This window comes from Microchirus variegatus (assembly GCF_963457635.1).
Source record: "Microchirus variegatus genome assembly, chromosome: 18".
NCBI classification, from domain to species: domain Eukaryota; kingdom Metazoa; phylum Chordata; class Actinopteri; order Pleuronectiformes; family Soleidae; genus Microchirus; species Microchirus variegatus.
In genome coordinates, this window is record NC_139819.1 from 7607835 (window position 1) to 7623829 (window position 15995).

The 15995-nt window shown below is 41.8% G+C and overlaps 1 protein-coding gene across 1 annotated transcript; it reads left to right on the forward strand.

The window, feature by feature from the left end:
* Positions 1-1818: 1818 nt before the first annotated feature.
* Positions 1819-15341, forward strand: LOC310939949 (guanine nucleotide-binding protein G(q) subunit alpha; the record flags this gene model as incomplete). The annotated part of the gene is made up of 7 exons (XM_083904832.1): positions 1819-1954; positions 8832-9016; positions 11956-12110; positions 12204-12332; positions 13684-13813; positions 14202-14355; positions 15151-15341. 7 exons carry the CDS (start codon positions 1819-1821, stop codon positions 15339-15341), a joined length of 1080 nt encoding a protein of 359 aa, XP_083760958.1.
* Positions 15342-15995: the final 654 nt, after the last annotated feature.

Sequence of the window (15995 nt, forward strand, 5' to 3'; positions counted from 1 at the left end):
ACCTGTGTACTGCATATGAGTTTTTAAAGTTTAGCGTTACTTTAGAGACTAATCTTAACAACAGTCTTTTTCCGGTCAGTCGTCATGTGTTAACATTGATGCCGTTAACGTGCCCAGCACTAATTTTCACAGACTTCGAGAATTGTCTTAATTTACGAGAATAAAGTCGTCAATTTACGACTTTTTTTCTTGTAAATTTTATGACTTTAATCTCGTAAATTAAAGGAAAAAATCTGAAGCAACTGGCCATAAAATCCTCCTAATTTGTCACAGAGACTCAGGAATAATGTTCATATAACATACTGAACTCACCAACAACAATAGTACAGCCAAAATATTTGCATTAAAAAAAATCTTTTGCAGACTGCAAATCATGTTTTGGCATGTGACACCTACCGCTGTCTACCAATCATTACAGTCAGTAGAGTCTCAGCTGCCGAGCAACCAGTTGCCAGTTATGTCAGAAAACGAAACCTAAAAGACCTCAGTATTTTGAATTTGAATGTAGTAACCTTTTTGGCCACATTCTTACATATGGCACCTTCAAGACTTTATTCTTGAAGTATGATTTTTTTTTTTTCTAAATGTGGCCCTTGCACTCTAACACTCTTAATCTTATTAATAAAGTTGTTGTTTTTTATCTGAAATGTTACACACTGGACCTTTAAATAGTCTGTATAAATCATTTGAAGAGAACTTTCCACGCTCGTCCACAGACAGTGGTGAGTGCAGCTCGTTCATTCATACACATTTCTGTGTTTGTTTGACAGGGACACTCCCCCCTGTTTCTGCTCGATGGGAGGGGAGACGTCAGCCTGGCAGCAGCGGAGTGGAGGAGTGGAGTGGAGTGGAGTGGATGGCCTCGGTAATACAAATACATGAAGAGAATTGAGGGAAAGGAGAAGATTGGCCGGAGGAAACAGAGCAAGAGCAAGAGCAGCAGCAGCAGCAGCAGCAGTGCGTCTGTCTGTCTTTCCTCATCAGTTCCACTCCTGACGTGAATCGTGGGATAATAAGATTCCTCCGCAGAAAAGGCTGTGTTATGCTGTGGCTTTTTTTGTGTGTTTTTTTTTTTGGAGCAGACACAAGGAGATAACTGTAACTGTATCCCAGCCTAGCGGATCGCAGTGAAAGTCCGCCATATTCTGCCTTACCACGCCCGGGAGTCGAGCCACTGGAAAACAAACCTTGGGGTCCGCTTTATTTGTCAGGTTTCCCCCGGTTCTCCTCATCCACGACGATAACGTGGACACGCGAGCACACACACACACACACACGCGCGCGCGCGGGGATTTTCTTTTTGTGTGTGTGTGGTTGAAATTCTCCCAACACTTTGAAGAAGAGGGCTGGTCATGCCTGACGAGATCACCGCACGGAGGATGTGTCTTAAAAGGATCTGTTGATCATATTGAGAACGAGGGGAGAAAAAGGGTGGAAGATTACACACCAATTAAGATATTCAGCCTGGAAAACATCGCTGTTTTTATTCTAAGGGGAGGCCGAGAAAGACGAAGCGAAACACGGGGAGGAAGAGAGGATAGGAGGGGATGGTAGTGGGAGGCGGAGGGTCAAATCATTTCTCAAAACATCTTGTTTTTTTTTTACCCCGCAACTACAATCTGTGCGCTGTTCTGGGCTCATTATAAAGGGCGTCCACGCGTTTCTGCTGGGCCTGTGTGAGGACGTTATTTAACATCCACGGGCCTCCACGCGTGTATGTGTGTGTTTTATGTCCAGACGGAGAATCTAAAGTCTGGATGAATTAGTAAAAGTGAGTGTTTGAATTTAAAAAAAAAAAAAAATAGGAAGGAGGAGAGAATGACCCTGGAGTCCATAATGGCGTGTTGCCTGAGCGAGGAGGCGAAAGAAGCCAGGCGGATCAACGACGAGATCGAACGGCAGCTCCGCCGGGATAAGAGGGACTCACGCCGGGAGCTGAAACTGTTGCTTCTCGGTAAGCTCGACGGGGAGGGAGAGAGAGAGCTGTCTGTGTGTGTCTGTGTGTGTGTACGTGTGTGTGTGTGTGTGTGTGTGTGTGTGTGTGTGTGTGTGTGTGTGTGTGTGTGTGTGTGTGCGTGTGGCGAATTCCTTTCATCAAATAAATACCTTTGTCAGGGCAGAGGAGGCAGAGAAAGAGGGGAGGAGGGTGAAGGTCTTTCCCACCTGAGCGAAGAAGTGTGTAATGTTTATGTGAGCACAGATTTCTACATGGCTCAGGTGTTGACTTAGAAAAAACAAAAACAAAAAAAAACCCCACCTGTTTTGAATTACTCACAAGTTACACTCTTAGAAATAAAAGAGCCAAGTAGAACCATATAAGGTTCTTTGGGTTGTCCTCATAGGAGAACTCTTTTGGGCTCCAGGTAGAACCTTTTTATAAAGGTTCTCGAGCCTCTTTAACAGTCCGTGCTTCTTCCACTGGCCCGACAACAACCTGTGCAGCCCATGACTTATTATTAAAGGGTGCCATCCAGGTGCTGCTGTGCAACTCATACTTAGTTAGTTGTGTCAACTATCGGCTGGGCCAAAGTCTACCATTTTATTGGGAGAAGCTGCATTACACTTGAACACACCACCAAACAAACCCTGGCAATGATTATACCACAGGAGCAGGTCCTTCACACAGAACCCAAAAGTCAGATGACGGTAAAGAACGGCGGCCAACTACCTACAAGCAACCAGAATGTCCACAAACGACATGACATTACCTTCCTTGCTTGTAGCAGGTGGAGTAAGTCTGTACTACAGTATTCACAGCTCGTCCTCATCCTGAGGGTGTCGCATCCTTGCCTTCCAGACGCACAGGGTGTCCATCCGTGTCTGAAAAAGAAGACGAAGCAGCGGGCAGAGTATTTAGAAGCTGCACGTCGCTGTGAGCATCAAGAAGATATATACGTCTTATTAATGTTTGTGAGCCAAAAGTGAATATCCACCTTAGTCCTAACCTTAACCTCAGTCATATCATGATCCCTTACCCTAACTTCATATTTTAAGTTTTATTTTACTTTACACTGCTCTGAGCCGCCAGTGGGTTGACATTGGAGTCAGTTGTGCAGACACGGAAGGGTACCTTGCTTGGCTGGAACAAACAGTCAATGGCAGTGATTTATCTCATTGACTTATTACACTGTTACAGCTAAAAAGCCTTTTGGCAAGACACCTGTTCATGCCAATAACAGCCATCTATTCCGCGTGCACCTCCCCAACAACGGCTATGGACGGTCTTCTACCATAAAGTCGTTGGCCGACTGCGGCCATCGGCAAAGATCAACGGTCAGCGAACGTTGCATCAGATTGGCATATGTCGTAGATACGTACTGTAGCTTCTATGTTCTGCACCTGCGTGACGGGAAATCACTTTCTTCACCAGCAGGCGGCGGTGTTACGCTCATGCCTGTAGCGTTCATGATGTTGACCCTTTGCCGTTGTCATTTACTCGTTTTGTCATTTCTGTGTTTCTTCTCCTCTGATTGGATTGAGCTAATGATTAATGGACGATTGGTGGTTATTCATCTTGTATTATTTACAGTTTTTTATTCTTCTTAATCATTGTCAAACTATTGTAACACGACAGTAACCGTAAGCTGAATTCTGCAGCCACCAATGCAGCAAAATCTGATCACATAATATTTACAGTCCCATGACATGTAAGAACGATAATAACCATGTTTATACCCGGTGTGGCATGATGGAATTACAGATTGGGTTCGGGGGAAGAAGCATTAAGTAGTTATGTAGGAATACGGGGGGAAAACACGTCATTTACTCACCATCCCGTTTTCAATTAGATTTTCAAACGAAAAGCCCATTAAATGTGATGACCACGGCGTTTTCAGAAACTGCTCCTCCCGTTCCTGCTGCTCTCCTCACTCAGTTCTTTTTACAAATGCATAAAAGATACAGTGTTAATCTGCCCGGAAACCTGGATCTTAAGAGCTTTGTTTTGCCTCCTTGGGGACCTTTAAGAGAGGCTGAATGAAGGAGGTTTCCCCTCTGGCCTCCTGTTAGCATAAAATGTTGAAATGAATCCGCTGTAATAGGATTTGAAGGAGCCGACAGCCACATCCCTAATAATTGTGTCGTTGTTACCCCTTAATCTCCACTAATACCTTACAGTTTGCTAATTATGCATGTGTTGGGTTGTATTTATGGCTTTAATTAGTCACTATTCTCACATGATACCGAATATTTAATGACCTAAGCCAAATAATTGATTATCATTTTTCACGCTTTTTTTGTGTGTGTTTGTTCTGTTTTAGCAGCAGCTGCTGTTCATCAGTGGACCCGATCAGAATGGGCTATTACATTTCAGAGTGGTTTCATAGCGAGCCTCTAATGACAAGAAGCGTACAGTTAATGTTTCTGAATATGCAGTCGTAGGGAAGCTTTCGCCAAAGATCCATTAAGTTGCAGTTGAGTGAAAAGTTTCCTCTGGTGGTTTACCACACGTGTGATTCACTCTTAACACAAAGGCAATTATGAATTTTTCGATCATGTAAAAAGGTATACGTGACACTCGGAGGTTGCGTGTGATTTTTACTGTAAATACTTCCCTTTTCATTTAATGTTCCCTTTGTGTGATGTCGTCCTAAGTGGAGAAATTTGATGGTAATATGTTCGAATAGACACTCACACTAACTTGAATCCAAGCTTGTGTGCTTTACTTTAGTGTGTGTGTGTGTGTGTGTGTGTGTGTGTCTTCTGTTACACCAGTGGCACCACTCTCACTACTTGTGGTGAAGCTAACTGGAGGAAGTACTGTGTGTGTGCATTGTGCGGCTCCATTATCTCATAGGCTATTAGCGTTATTGTTAGTTTTCAGAAATCGCTAATTGCCTTGTGCACCACGGGGGTCATGTAAACAAAACTTTTCAATTACGCTCTGCAGTTTCTCGATTCCTCAAAATGTGAATAAGTGACCTTTCAAACCCACCATATGTCTAGAAAACACTGCATGTAATATACTAGTGAGAGAGTTGGATTTTAAATTAACTTAAGATGGACTGACGCAGACACCCTGCAACAGGGTTTTGATTGTGTTTACCCACAATGCCCTGCGTTGTAGTCCGCTTCATGCATTTGGTTCACTTGAAGCGAACCGAGACCTACCCTTTTAGGCGGACCAGAGTTCGGTTGCGTATTCATAACTACCCAAAACAAACCGGACTTCCCGAGAGAAAATGAGCTAGGATTCGACTTAGAAGCGCTGGTGTGAATGCACCCTTAAAAGGCACAGACCAGTGCACTGTATTCTATAAAGATTTCATATCAGACAACTTATACTGACGTCTATGATAAGTCTTGGCTGTATTATAGTTGGGAATATTCTGGTTGGTTCGATCGAGTTGAACTCAACGTCTTGAGTTCAACTTGGGTACTACAACGCTAACAAACGAAATGTAAAGAATCTTTTTCTGTTTGTCGTTTTGAAAAAGCTTTCAAAAATAGCATTTCAGGGCTCCCAAAACACAGATTAATTAATTACGCCCGTCGCACACCTTTTGTGAGCCGAGTTGACAGCTGAAGGGTCAGGCCTGTTATTTTAAAGAGTCAACAGGTTAAGGTAAAAGAAAAGTGAAGTTACAGGAGGCTTGAATTTCACAGATGCCAACTGCTCTACACTTTGCAGTTCTAATGTTATTGTTAAATAGGTGAGAAAGGTAGTGTTGTCCTCAACACGCCACCTAAAACCGTATTGGTCATACCTCAGTTAACCCTCCCTCATCGAGGTGTGTCCCTCTGCTGTGCTGATGACTAGTCTTAAGTTTCTGCAGCAACTGCTCCTGCAACATACATCACATGAAGACCACTTCAGCTTAGGTGAAAGATTTCTACTGATCAATTTAGCTTTTTTTGATCAGGGCAGCAAACTGTGCATAGAGAGGAACCAAGAGGTTACCTTCTGGAATGAGAGGAATCAATTCTGAATGGGAAAGTACACCTTCAGTTCAGCCTGTATGGATCTGTGTAATTGTGGAAAACAAAATGATTTGATTAGTATGACGTTGGTACCACCAGACACCATTTGCTCTCCTGTCTGTTATCGTTGAAGCACAACATAGTGGAGAAGCCTAATGTGACAGGTGGAAGGAAAGCATGGAGCTTAGATTCCAAACTTGTGCTGTGACGGCGAGTTTAAGATTGAATAGAGACGACGGGAAATGATACATGGTGACGAAGCGACTGGAAACTGTGGAGCGAAATAGCGAAACTGCGTTCATGAAGAAAGGGAACAGGAAACAGGATTGTTGGCAGACGTGCAAGATGTGTTAGAGCAGAGGTTCTCAAACTTTTTATACCAAGTAGCACCTGAGGAAAATATTCAGCTCTTGAAGTAACACCATTTTCACCAACGTTAAAATACTGTGGGCGTAAATAGGCCAAGCGAAGTCGGCTACGGACTTTTCACAGGAGGCAGAGGAAGCTGGCGTACTACATCTTAAGAACCATGGCGTTGGATAATCGAGTTTTGGCAGATTAACCATGAACTCTGGTTATTTTATGTAAAAACCAAGGCCATTTTTGTAGATGGGTAACCGATTGAACCATTTGATCATATTTTGTGTTCATTTTCAACACAAACTTGTTAACTTCCTGCTGTGAGAGTTTGTAGTACAAAGTGTAGAATGCAGCCGTGAGTGTGGATGCTTTTAAGAAGTTGACCTTTAATCGTTGCCGGCACTACATTCCTTTTAAAGCTATGAACAACTAATCAACTTCTCATGACTCTTTTCATGAATGCTTAATGTGCTCATCGTGAATTCAATCCCCGTATAATGTCATGCTTCGCTGGGATGAGTTACCCACAATGCGCGGTAAAGTAAATCTACTGGAAGGTGCACAAACGCTGGGGTGTGCAGCGCAGGGTTATTTTACATGAACACAATAATGAATTCAAAGTTCATCTAAGAAAAAAACGATAGTCTTTGTCCTATGAAATGAAATGAAATAAATCTCTTAGCTAGTTGGTAAAAGGAAGATAACTGGATGTGTTACATCTGACAAATAAAGATTGTCTTGTGTTTTTGTAGGATACAGTACAACATACGATCTTTAGATTTATTTCATCTTAAGCTGTGATTGATTTGCTGAAAGTAAATAGGGTTAAGCATGGATCATTATCAAGCTCGTCTCCATTTGCTAATTTAATTTAATTTAATTTAAAAATTGTCCAGTTACAAAAGTGGCACGGCCCACCTTCTGTCCTCGAGAGACGATTGGGCCTAGTTTTAATGACGCCTGGTCCCTTTAACACACGCCTACACATACAGTACATGCACATGTGCACAGAGGAGATGAATGAAAAGTGGAAGGAGAATGAGTCTTGATTCAAATGATTAGAACTACCGTTGGCTGCTTTTATCGGGCAAATGGCAGCTGTGGGAATTTTGTCAAGGCTACAACTGAGCAAAGTCCACCACGACTTTTACTGGCTGAAAATGTCATGTGATTCTTGTTTGAAGGCAAGAAAGGTAAACCTGCAGCAACAGAAAAGTCCAGAATTGGGGACAACACCTTGAACAATGTCATTGAACTTAGACATGATTTAAATTCATTTTCTACACATTCTGCAGCCTACTCGTCTAAATCGCTTTTTAGAAGAATTTCAGAGGAATAATGAGTAAAAAGAACGAGTCTAGTTTTGACATCACTGCCATTCTTGTTCATTGCAGGTGCCTGGATCACAGCCAGCTCCACAATGTCACTCTCTTATAAACACACAAAACACTGACATGCACTCGTTTCTGCCAAAGGAATTGAAGAGTCAGTCGTGAGGCAGAGTTAGATTGTTTAGTTTGGTCTGTCAGTGATTCTCAGTGACCCAAAGAAAAACTATAAGCCGCAGCCTTTCACATCCAAATAGTTCCGGTCACCACACACTCACCACCAAGAGCAGAGAGACGTTGTTCTTGTTCTGCCTGACCAAACAAAATCTAAATCTCTAAATGGTATTTCCATGCGTTGATTTATGTTCCATGAAAGAGTAATAATGTTTTTATTTTGTAAAGCACTTGTGGGTTGTTGTAAAGGGTTGCTAGAGAAATAAAGTACATTACATTACATATTAATGCCGTCGGGCCAGTTTTGGCCCCGTTGGTTGCCAGTTGCTGACCACTGCTGTAGTGGTCAGCAAATTCAGCTAATCAGAAAACCCGGTCACTCAGCCATTTGACAGGTGTGCTGCAGCTGCATACACACCAACACTCCCTCTATCCAGTCTGAGGCAGAGCACACAAGTAACGTGACATCATTTCTGTTCACAGACCAAACACAGGCACAAATCATCAAAAGTTACACACTGTGACAATAACCTTTGACCTTTAACCAGACCTGTCATCAGTCCATCATCTAGTCTCAAGTTTGTAACGCTAATGCGGCTTCGTATTTGTCGCTAGCAAACATTTGCTACCACATTAATGCATTTCATAGCCGCGTAACTATCACGATCTAATGGTTAAGTGTTAAAAATCCTCCACACTAATGCACAACGGATCTCTATCAACTCCTAAGTGCAATCCAATATGACTGGTTACACAGAAGGAAGAAACACTTTGCCCCGTTTCTGGGCCAGAGACTTGACCGGTCCGTCCACCCAACTGTGGAACGTGGTCTGTGATTGGACTCTTAAGATTTTTGTGGTTTTTTCGTATTTGTTGCTGCTCAACTCTGATTTGAGACCCCATAGAGGTCAAGGACATTCCTAAATGACAAGATGTCAATAAAAAAAAAAAAAAAAAAGAGTGCGGCTGCTTACACAGCAAGTTAAATGTCCAAGAAAAACCCTGCACAAGGCCACAGAATAACCTCTGCTCCTTGTCTTATTGTCTCAGGCACTGGGGAGAGTGGGAAGAGCACATTCATCAAACAGATGAGGATTATCCACGGTGCCGGCTACACTGACGAGGACAAAAGGGGTTTCATCAAACTGGTCTATCAGAACATCTTCACAGCCGTGCAGGCCATGATCCGAGCCATGGAGACGCTCAAGATCCCCTACAAATATGAGCACAACAAGGTAACTTTCATTCTTAAACCACCTCTACGTAAAGTGAAATGACAACTGTAAAAGGGACAAGTTATTTCAGAAAGAGAGAGAGAGAGATGCTGCAGAGTGGCCACAGTATGCTCGTATATTTTTAGATCACTGTCTATCTTATTTGAAACAGCCATCCATAATCGTTTCCTGGCCTTTTTGGCACTTCCTGTGTCTTTAACGTGCTCGGCCACTCTTTATGCACTTGTGCGTCTGCAGGTTTTCGTGCACACAAAGCTACCAAATATGACTTCACTCTCCATAAATGTCTCTTCATTAAGTTGCGTCTTCCCTCCTCATTTTTATTCGCTGGAGTTACTTTCGTAGTTGTTTTCGGGAGATGTTGTATCAGCATAGAGATTCAAAATGGCATGGCCACAATCTGGATTAAATTTAGTTAACTCTGTCCTCTATGAGTCTGTGCTTTTGTGGTGGACCATACTTACTTTCGCTTCCCATCTACTGTGTGCATGTTCAGGAAGAAAGAAACTGAATTTTCAGTTTGAGCTCAGCAGTTACACCACAGTTTTACCCATTTAAAAAAAAAAAAGGAAAACAAAAAAGAATGTTCCTGTAATCACTTTCATTTATAAGTCCAGTACTTCAGAACTGAGAAATAGCAAAAAGCATTTGTAATGTTATCCGTTAAAGAAATGTACATGTCATAGGTTAAGGATGAAGTAGAAAACGTACAGCAGAACTACTTTACTTTGTTCCTCAAGTCCCTGTGTTCTCATTATATGCCTAAAATGGGAAGTATTTATGTTTTAACAAAGAACTCTCCGAAATCACACAGGAAGTGAAAATGACCCGTCTTGATCATGTTTACACCGCCTGTCTGGGCATTTAAAACAAACCACCATCACAGGCAATGCTTAAATCAAAGCCACTCAAGTCATATTATGTCAAGCTGACATTCTGTCTAATGTGTACTGGATAATGGAGTTCTCTTATGTAAAATCTCACTTTTCAAGTCTTAAATCATCAGATGTCCAAATCATTTTGAAAGCCTCTCTCCATCCTTCTTGCTCTAATGCAGGTCATGTAGTCCTCCACTACTAAAAATAGGAGCAATGTTTTGTTGTTTGTGGTGCTGGGATTGGGTGTTTGGCTTGGGACCATATTGGTTCAGTGAAATGGGTTTGTTTTCGCTATGGTTACATGTTGATTACAGTCTGCCATTTGCACAGTCATGCAGTATTATTATAATAGTCTAAAACTGTCATTTCCAACCTTTTTACTTGAGAGCCCCATGTTTTTTTGAAGGTTGTATACATCTGTGATCTTGTGGTGAGAGTGGTCTTTTGTTCTGGAGTAGGAGGTTGGTGGTTTGAACCCTGTCCGTGCAAATCCAAAGACATGTATGACAAAGACGAGCTTCTCTGCTTACCACGCAACATGAAGGGAGGTGTAAGCGGGAGGTATTCGGTGATGGTTCTTTATGGTGCGACGAGCATCCCATCCAGTCAGAAGTAGAAACACTCGTAGTGCTTCCGTATCTCTGTAAGTGGAGATAAACACTGGCTGCACTACACAAAAAAAGAAGAAACATCCATCAGTATTATATTTTATTGTATTCATTGCAGAAATTACAGAAACAAAAAAAACAATTGCAGCATGGAACTGTTTAATGAACCAGTAAGTTATTAATACAACTCAGAACTTATTATTTTATGTGGATGCAGATTTTTAATGACAGTATTTTTTGAGAATGTCAGTATTTTCTTCTCCCTGATGCTTCTCCATCATCTTTGTTTTTTTTTTTCAATACAAGATCTAGAATTCACAAATTACATATAAAATAATTACACCATTTGGGGGCCCTGCAGTGGTAGTTGCCCCCCACTGGTTAGGACCCTGTCCTCCAGAAAATACCTGTTTAAGTCAATATGTTTACCTGACAGTAGAAAAAAACTAATTATTGTGTTAGTCTGACTAAAACTGGACTTTTAAAATACATGGACTGAAATTGTATTAAAGCTAATTTCAAATAATGTGACTGGTAGTTGAACTCTGATAGCATAACTACATGTATGCTAACAGTCAGGGTACGCACCCTTAGCTAATAGCTGGATATAATTTAAGACACAAGAAGATAACAGCAGCAGAAATATGGTGAAATTCAGGCTAGTACATTTTTTCGACAGACAAAGAGACCATGTCAACCTAAATCGTTTGATATTTTTAAATTAATGGATAGTAGGAAGACTGAACAGTGCTCGACGTGCTAGCAACTAGCCGCAAGCTAAACCGGAAACTGGCTGACACAGGCAGACACACTTTACTCAATAAATAGATTTGTGCACTAGTGTACAAACACTGGGTACTTCTGTGTAGTTTAATACTGGGGTAGACAGTGATTCCATAGATTATGTAGTGTCATGTATAATTAATTCCAATAAACCTACAAGCTTTCATAGTAACAGCTTTCCATTTTATAAAAGCCTGTCAAAAGACCACACTGACTGACTTGTAACCGTCTGCTAGTTATACGACATATGAGATTTTAAAATAAATAAATGTATAACCTGTGTATTTCCACATTACACATACAGTTCCGGCATCATTTAAATGGCAAAAAACCTAACGTAAGTTTTCCTTCCCGTCGTGGTGGCTTGTGAAACTATGTCGATGTTTTAGGCACATGTTGATCTCTTGTTATGGGACACAGGAGACTTTTAATGAGAATTCTGGGGCGGGAAAACTTTCCCCTTTAATGGGCCCAGTGGGATTTAAGCCTCAGATATTAGGTCAGTGCTGAGCCTCGGGGCTCAAATGCATTTCTGGATATAGAATGTGTGTGTGGAAATGAACCAGCGATAATTAGAATTGAGCACAACCTGCATTTCAAAGAAAACTCTTCCTATAGAGTTTGAAAGTGATTCATTACATTTTGATAAATATATTCTTTCCCCCACCAGGGTAACGCCAATATTGTGAGAGAAGTGGACGTAGAAAATATCTTTATAATGGAGAATCCTTATGTAGATGCAATCAAGAGTCTATGGAATGACCCAGGCACTCAGGAGTGTTATGATCGAAGGAGGGAATATCAGCTCTCAGACTCCACTAAATAGTGAGTAGACTGGAATATCACCCTCATTTTAAAAGTTGTATGAATTAAATACACTTTTAAGTTAAGGTAAGATTCTTTTTTCTGCCTTTATAGTTACCTGAACGCATTGGACCGGATCGCCACCCCTTCATACCTTCCCACCCAGCAAGACGTGTTGAGGGTTCGAGTCCCGACCACAGGAATCATTGAATACCCATTCGACCTGCAGAGTGTCATATTCAGGTAAGAGCAGATTATACAGAACATTTTCACTGAGGGTCACATCAGCGTAATGGTTACCCCTCAAAGGGCCAGATGTAACTGTCAGACAGAATACATTTAACTAAATGTAACAACATATAATGTAAAATAAAGGTAACTACTCCGTAACATATTGCGAAATAACTTTCTCTATTTTTCACTTATTCAATTTCGCTCGTCGCACGATGATACACCGCGATCTAGTGGCAGTGCCGTCACTTTGCGGGTAACGCAATCGCCATGCATTGTGGGAAATGTAGTTCATGGTCAACGCATGCCTTAAAGCAGCATAGACCTAGTTGAACACAGATTTTTAAGACCAATTAATCAACCACAGGTCACACAAAATGACGTGGCGGGCCACATCTGGCCCCCGGGCCTTGAGTTTGATCTCGAGTGTGTACATGTGTATAATTTTACTCTACAACCTTTCAAATACTGTTCGTCTAACTTGCCTACATTCATCTCACAGTTGTGCTTAACAGTCACAGTGTAGATGAATATTTTATATGCAGAAAGTACAGTAAGCTAATAGAAGATAAATAAAATATGATGCCTTGTTAGGTAAGGTTTCCAACTGTAAAACTATAAAAGCACTGCTTAATATTTAATGCGGGCAGGTTTTTATCCGCCTCTGTTATAGAGCGTTATACATCACGACTGCTTTTATGTGTTTTTCTCAACTTACTCACAGTTTAAGTTAAAGTCAACTAAAAAGAACTTAAATCGAAGTGTTGAAACACACGGAACGGTCTTCTCTTTGTTTTACGGCAAGTGTGACTGAGGTAGAGTTAAGACAGTTCAACAGTTTTGTGCTCCTGTTGTCTTTTCAGTAAGTGTAAAGGAATATCTCTTCCTCCTCAATTATATTCACAACCTATCAAATCCATCCTTTATGCAATTGAAGGAAAAGTAGCACAGATATGCAACAATCAATAGATAAAACCCATCCTTCTTCTACCACTTTATCCTCCACATGAGGGTCACTGGTGCCAATCCCAGCTGACATAGGGCGAAAGGCAGGGTCACACCCTGGACAGGTCGCCAGTCCATCACAGGGCAACAACTAATCCCCATATTGCATGTTTAAGGTCTGTGGGAGGAAGCCAAGAACCCGGAGAAAACCCTAACCCTAACCCTGAGTGCTAACCACTACACCAATAGCTAAAATACATGGTATAAAAGTAGATCAAAACAAGACAAACGCACAACTGCACCGTCAACAGTGGTAACATTCTGCCGTCTCATGACCAAATGAGGATGATTAGCCGCGTCACCGCGTTTGGCCTCACGTGTGGGAACGTTTTCAGTGGTTCCACTGACTGTGTTGCAGGATGGTGGACGTTGGAGGTCAGAGGTCCGAGAGGAGGAAATGGATCCACTGCTTTGAGAACGTCACGTCCATCATGTTCCTGGTGGCGCTCAGCGAGTACGACCAAGTGCTGGTGGAATCGGACAACGAGGTGATTTAATGAATCGTTTTTTTTTTCCCGCACATTGTGGGGGCGTCACCGTTCACGCAAATGTGGACGACGAGTTTACGACGAGCTCCACAACTGCCACATTGAGTGTTTATTTATTTATTTATAAAATACAGTAGAGTTTCGGTTTCCCGCTGCAACACTGACTATGATACCTACGTAGAACTCTAAGTGGTTGTTTAGTTCAATTAAACACTGAATTGTTATGAATGAAAGCCTCAGGAGGTGACATGACTGCCCTTCTCTCTCATCTTTGCTGCTCTCCCTCTGGTACAGTTACACCTTTATTAAAATCTGTGAAAGATGGGAGTTTAATTAAATGATTTAACCACATTTCCCTCCTCGTCTCACTCTCTCTCTTTCTCTGCAGAACCGTATGGAGGAGAGTAAAGCTCTGTTCAGGACAATAATCACGTACCCCTGGTTCCAAAACTCCTCGGTCATTCTGTTCCTCAACAAGAAGGACCTGCTAGAGGAGAAGATCATGTACTCTCATCTGGTTGACTATTTCCCAGAGTATGATGGTGAGTGGCAAGACTCTTTCTGGGATTAGTAGAAATTTCCAGTTGGGTTTAAGATGTTGGGAGAAGCTCCTGTCGTTATGCAATATCAATGGTATTGTTATAAATTAGGACTTGTGGTTTTACATACTGAAACACATGCAGATCTGAGGGACAGTGCAGCATTTCTCCCAAGAGCAGTTGGATAAATGATGCTTCCTGGATGAGATAATGCACTGAGGATGAGCAAGCTGATCAACTGGGACACGTGCATCAAATCAAGCTATGGAAACGTCAAGTATTCACTCAAACATAATAATAATTAAAAATAATTATGGCTTAATTCAATATATGGTTCCATAGATTTACATTGTCCGCCCGTTAAAACACATCCAGCATCTGACTCAATCGAGACGTCTTTTTAAACTACAATTCACAAAAACATGCAAATTAATTATTAATAAATTAATGTTTTAAATTGTTGTTTGTATTTGGCATTTCTCAACATTATGAAATGTCAAAAGTTTAATCCTGCAAACAGGATTTGGCATGCGTAGCATTCCGAGAAACTTCAAAAACTACCGGAAAGCATAGAAATAGAGCCTTGTGCCCATATACTTGCCGTTACGGTAGGACTCAGGAATGACTGTCAGGGTCCTAAGAGGGTGATTCTAACCATACAGTTGGTAGTATGTGCACTTTTTGGCAACAGATCCTCCTCAATCAGGTTTCTGTCTGAGAGTTGGACAAATTGGTTGCCACTGAATCCCCCCCCCCCCCCCCCGCCAGTGCACTGAGATGACATTTCCGTCTCTCCAGGTCCACAGAGGGACGCCCAGGCCGGCCGCGAGTTCATCCTCAAGATGTTTGTGGACCTGAATCCAGACAGCGATAAGATCATCTACTCCCACTTCACCTGCGCCACCGACACAGAGAACATCCGCTTTGTCTTTGCGGCCGTCAAGGACACCATCCTGCAGCTCAACCTCAAGGAGTACAACCTGGTGTAGAGCGGAGCAACATGGACGCCCCTCCACCCACACACACACACACACTGACTGACTATCTGTGAAAAGAGAGATCATATACACACAAAAATCTTAAAAAAAAAAAAAAATCTAATGGTTGCATAATACTAATTTATTTGCCATTTGTTGATCTCTTGGTCCCCAAGGAGTGAGCAGTAAATGTTCTCTTGCTATTTAAGGAGCTGATGAAATATTTGGAAGAAGAAGAAGGAGGAGGAGGAGGAGGAGGAGGAGGAGGAGGAGGAGGGAGGGGGGGGCAGGATATGTGGAAAGTCGACTATACATCAGAGATCCTCGTTTTTAGGCTTTGACAAGTTTTTTTGTGCACTGCAGGTACGGGGGGGGCGGGGCTTCTTTTGTCCGTCAGTCTGATCCGTCAGAGCTGGACTTAATGCAACGTGTCCCCCTCCCTCCTGCCTTTTTATAAAGAAGATTTTGTTTGACCCCTCTCCCTCTCACCTGTGGATTTATTATTCTGATGCTTTTGTTTTGGCCATTTATCCAACAGCAAACGATCTAATTACAACTTTCCCTATCCCTTTTTTTTTTTCCTTCGAAGAGACGATTGGCAAGTCTGTTGATGAGTTGGCATAAACTGTGATTGTTAAATTATTTCATATTGATTGACTTTAACCA